Below are 4974 nucleotides of genomic sequence, written 5' to 3' on the forward strand. Positions count from 1 at the left end.
CGGGGCCGGGATGCCCGCAGGATTACTGGGAAGGGGCAGTAAGTTGGGCGCCCACCACCCCGACACCCTATCGAACGGCACTGTAGGACAGGGCCAAGAAAGCAAGTGCCAGCTCAAGGCTGCACTTCATCTGTGTGCATCGGCGTCAGGGGCCGTGGCGGCCCGTACGGGCTCCTCTGGGGGCCAACCCACAACCCGCACGCCTGACTGCGCATTCCGTGGACCTAAGCACAGAGGGCAACACCTGGAAACAACCCAGGCAGCGCCCCCAGCAGTGCTCTGGAATAGGTTAGAACGAACAGACGCAAAGAACCAGCTATGTTTTGAAAAGACTGTATCAACATGACCCAAAAATCTTGTTTCAGTGCTTTGTCTCATCACCTCACCAAGGGCTTAGTACCGCTGCTAGAAATGATGGTTCCTGGGTGTGCGCGGAAACCTCGTGGTCTTCACCTGCAGCAAAATGAAAAGAAGAAATGAAAAACCACCTACTAGGGGAAGAACCCCAGTGAGGTGAATTCACATGGGCTGTGTTCAGCTCCAGAACACGGAGTACACCGTTACGTTTGCTCCCCGTTGCCTCCACACTGGCGTGGGCAGGACCCTGAGATGGCCGGGGCAAGGGCAGGGGCTGTGCCATGCCCAGGGCAGGACCTGGGCATGTCCTCCCCTGTTCCAGGGACCCCTCTCAGCTGGGGCACACAGTGTCAGCCCGGCCAGAGCTCCGTGACCCAGCACGGGGGTGTTTAGGGTGCTGAGTGCCCTTTCATTAAAGAAGGGTTAAACGAGGCTTAAAGAAGAGGCATATTTGGGAAGCTGCATGAATAAGCCAAGTACTTACAGAGCTGTTTCACTTGATTTTTTGAAGCACTGAAAATGAAGAAACAGACCTGTTACCTTTTGTATTTCCTGGTCATAGGGATATTTTTACAAATATCTTGCAAGCGTGTAGCACCTTCCACCCTAAAATACCTAAAACTCGATTCGTCTGCTGGTAGTTGTAAAGCAGGAGGTAGTATGTAGCAGCTCTCTAGCAGGGGAAAGCAGCGCTACGAAGCAGCGTAGAAAAGCAGGAATAAACCAGGACATTGCAGCAAGGGAATGCTAAATTTCCTAAGACACCGGAGCTTTCCGTACCTTAAAAATTTTATCTTTTCGAGCCACAATTCCGAAAAGCACCGTGAGTGCAACCACCACAACACCAGCAATAACGGCCTCCGTGGGAAAAACAGGTTTCTTATCTGTCGAGAGGGAGAGGAGGTTGAATATGTGCTGGATTCGTACAGTCACATAGGACAGAACATGGCACAGGGCTGCAGAAAGACACACTCTTATCCCGTGGCTGTCAGTGCTGATGTGAACTGTGCTCTCTCTGCTGCCCACAGGGACCCTGTTGGTCCCCTGGAAGGAAGGGAGCCCAGCCTGTATGCTAGCGCACTGAGGGAAGGGTCAGCCCCTGAAGAAGATCCCCGAGGGTGTCCAGAAGCATCACTGACCCAGGTAACATCGCTTTCCTCCCTGCTCCCAGGGTGCAGAAATGAGAGGGGCCAGGACAGTGGCTGGGAAATGGATGCCTGCTGGGTCACCTCACCTAGTGTCACCTGCCTGAGACCTGAGCACCCAGCCCCAGCAAGCTGCCACCTCCCTGTTCTCCGCAGGGCTGTAGTTGCTTCTGGAGGACAACTTTTCCTGCCTTAAGCAGCTCTTTCAGCATCTGAGAATACTGTGGTCTGAGTAGGAAGCTTCAGGTAAGACCCAGGGTGCTTTAAACCACACTCGACCGTGCCCTGTCAGCATGGGAGGGGAGGCAGGCGGTGAGCGAGGGCAGGTTTGCCCAACGCCTTTGCATAACAGGCGGGGCAGGACAGGTCCTTCCCGGGGCTGTGGTCCCAGGCGCAGCGCAGGGAGGGCTCCTGCGGCGGTTGCGCCTGCCAAGGTCAGAGCGGGAATTTACCACGTTCCGTCGGCACCTCTGAACACCAGTGGATTGCTGACGTTGTAAAAGAGAGTGATTTGTAAACTTGTGGTTTGGCAGCAGCCCTGTTACCTTCAACGAGGAGGTGGAAATGCCTTCTCCCTTCTCCTCTGGAAGATCTCACCACGCAGCTGTAGGTCCCGTTGTCGGACTTCTGTACTTTTTGGATGGCGAGCTGGACAACCGTGCTGGTCTGGTACAGCTGGTACCGGTTCGGCTGGAGGGTCAGGGTGCTGTTGTCCTTGTACCACGCGGTTTGGCCTTGAGGGTTGGATTTGGTGTTGCAGGTCAGAGTTACATCTTTGCCTTCTTCGACCTGGAGGGTCTCTTCTCCGCCCAGCTGGGGAGGAACTGTGTGCAGTAGTGCAGTTCAGCGGGTCGCTCAGGACGCTGCTCACCATGTAACACAAGAGTAGCTCCCTTCACACACCCCACGTGCACCTTGGGCAGCCTTTCCTGATCCCTGGGAATTAGCGGGGCAATCAGTGGCAGAAACGATCCCTCCCGAACTCCTCTGCCCTGACTTGTATCCTTAGGAAAGAATCTAGGTGGAGGCAAGGACGTGTCCAGAACATCTTACTTAAGGGCCCGCCCACTCCCTGTGAAAGAGGCATTAGATCAGGCCATAAGCATCACTGTGGAGAGGGAGTGTCTGATCACCAGAGTTATCTTCTCCTAAATGCATTTTTTCTTGGTGAACACACTGTACAAGGGTGCAAACCACCCCACCTTCAGCTAGCGCCCCAGCACCGCGGTGCTTAGCCCGTGATTTCCTCCCACCCTGGCAGCAACTCACACTGGACGTCCAGGATCACAGACACCTGGACAGACTTGTCCCGTGCCAGCCTGCATGTGAAGGTGACTCCATTGTCGGACTCGGTGACTGGGGATACGCAGACGTTACTGACGTTCACTTTATTCCCTTCTTTCAGACCCACTTGCCCATCCTCTCGGTACCAGAGCAGCTCCTCGGCCCGGCTGTGGTTCTGTACGAGGCAGGAGAGAGAGACAGCAGGGCCAGGCACCGTGGACAGGGAGAAGTCAGCAGTGTGGTTATTTACAGACAGCTCCAGCCCTGCAGAGGGAGGAAAACCAGGGCGTTATGCATCCTAGTTGTACCCCTCCCACAAAAACTGCCCTGCTGGCTTCTCCAGGTCCTCAACCTTGCCGGAGGGACTGAGAGGTTCAGGCTGCAGTCCCACTGCTGTTGTCGGGCTGGGCTTTTGTTTTTGAGACAAGAAGTTGTCTTCATCACAAAGCTCCCTTCATAGTTGTTTAAAACAAAAGTCAGGCTTATGCAACCACCTGCAAGGATGCCACAGCCTGACCTGTAACAAGAACGGTCTGAAAACCAGCAGAGACCATGTAACACGCACCCCAGAAGATCACCCCCACCCCGCAGTCTTGCTCACCCTCTTGCTGCTAATCCCAATTGCAGCAGACCTGTGCCCTCCGGTTTGATCCCTGCGTTACGGTTGGAACCGAACGCGCGTGGGACTCTGAAGCGGTTAATGAGCTCCTCAGCCGCGTGGCGGCCAGTCTGAGCCCAGCTGATGGAGGGTTGCTGTTGGTCTGATGTACAAACCTCACAACACGTTAAACAAAGAACCAGCGTGGGAAATACGGGCTGAAACTGGCTGCTGTAGCCTGTGTCGTAGACCAGTGGACTAAAGATATAGCTCAGAACGCATCGGCATTACAGTCCCGAGAATACAGAAGTCCGAGGCTCCCTGTCTCTTGCCCAGTGCTCCCGGGTGGCCAAAGCTGTCGCACTCTTCACTGCTTAGAGCAGATTGACAACAGTGACCTCGTCATCCCTGTGCAGCTGCCCCAATAACCTTGAAGAAAGCTGATGCTTCTCTGTTCCCTTCCCTCTACTGTCACCGTCAGAGACCAGCTTTCAGGCAGTCCCGGGGGTGACCTCCAGCGCATCGGACAGCCAGGGCGCTGGTGCGGCACGTCCCTCCAGGCACTGCCCAACCCCAGCCAGCTTCACATGTGTCGCAAGCCGGGGCCTGGACAAAGCCGGCACAAATTGTTTCCTGTTGCTCACCTGTGGCCACGCACAACAAGAAGCAGACGGCGAGGACAGGCCCTTCAGCGGGGACGGCGAGGCTGCTTCTCTGTGCCATCTCAGAGCGGACCGGCTGTTGGAGAGAGGGTCACAGCGTGGCTCCTCTGCTCGGGGCTCGCAGGGGGGTAATTGCTTGCCCTCGCAGCCGGGGACAGGGTCACAGTTGTTGCAGGGCCCAGTTGTTGCAGGACCTTTTATGGTTTCAGGTCTCTGAGCTCTGCTGCAGGCGGGAGTTGTCTCCAGTCACCTGCCTGCCAGGGGAACCCGTCTCTGGGCCGTGTAGTGTGGCACTTACCTCAGGAGAGGCTCGGCAGAGGCTGCTTCTGCTGAGGAATGCGCAGCTCTCTCCTCTTCTGATTTATAAGGTCTGAGTCTCTATTTTATGGCAGCTCCGTAAGAAGCGAGTCCATAAAATGAGTTCAAGGCCTCGTTCAGTTCTCGGATTTCTGAGCTCCCAGAACAGTGAAGAAGAGGATGTGCTGGGCCCCGGTGGCTGTTTTATGAGACTTGCCGGGGCAATGAGTAACTAACAGAGCGCTCCTGCACCAGCCGCAGGGACCTCAGCCAAAAAGCGTACCTTTCCCTCGCCGCTTTCTGCGTGTTCTCAACGCTGTTTCACACCGTAGGAAGTTTATCCCAGAGCGAGAGCAGACCCCAGTTTGTCCCTTCCTGCCTGAAGCTCTGTCACCATGTCCTCCTTTCACTGGAAAATGAGAAAATGCTCCGATTCAGACTTTGAACCGCCTGCTGGCAGAGGAGGGCGCAGAGACACCATCCTGCTCACTGGTGCATACCCCCAGGCTGCTCCTGAGGTTAGCTCAACCCGGGCACCCCCTGACCTCGAGCGAGGGTCCCCCACTGCTGGGCCTGCCTGTCTGCAGAGGGCACAGCTGGAGCACTCGGCTACGGGGAAGGCAGCGTCTCA

General features: G+C 55.8%; 1 protein-coding gene across 1 annotated transcript; it reads right to left on the reverse strand.

Moving 5' to 3' along the window:
- Nucleotides 1-837: 837 nt before the first annotated feature.
- TMIGD1 (transmembrane and immunoglobulin domain containing 1) lies at nucleotides 838-4107 on the reverse strand. The gene is made up of 5 exons (XM_010139139.1): nucleotides 4029-4107; nucleotides 2772-3050; nucleotides 2048-2326; nucleotides 1138-1241; nucleotides 838-870 (listed from the first exon to the last, which is right to left on the reverse strand). The coding sequence occupies exons 1-5, from the start codon at nucleotides 4105-4107 to the stop codon at nucleotides 838-840; spliced, it is 774 nt and encodes a 257-aa protein (XP_010137441.1).
- Nucleotides 4108-4974: the final 867 nt, after the last annotated feature.

Source organism: Buceros rhinoceros, unplaced genomic scaffold (assembly GCF_000710305.1).
Source record: "Buceros rhinoceros silvestris isolate BGI_N320 unplaced genomic scaffold, ASM71030v1 scaffold38486, whole genome shotgun sequence".
Classification (NCBI taxonomy): domain Eukaryota; kingdom Metazoa; phylum Chordata; class Aves; order Bucerotiformes; family Bucerotidae; genus Buceros; species Buceros rhinoceros.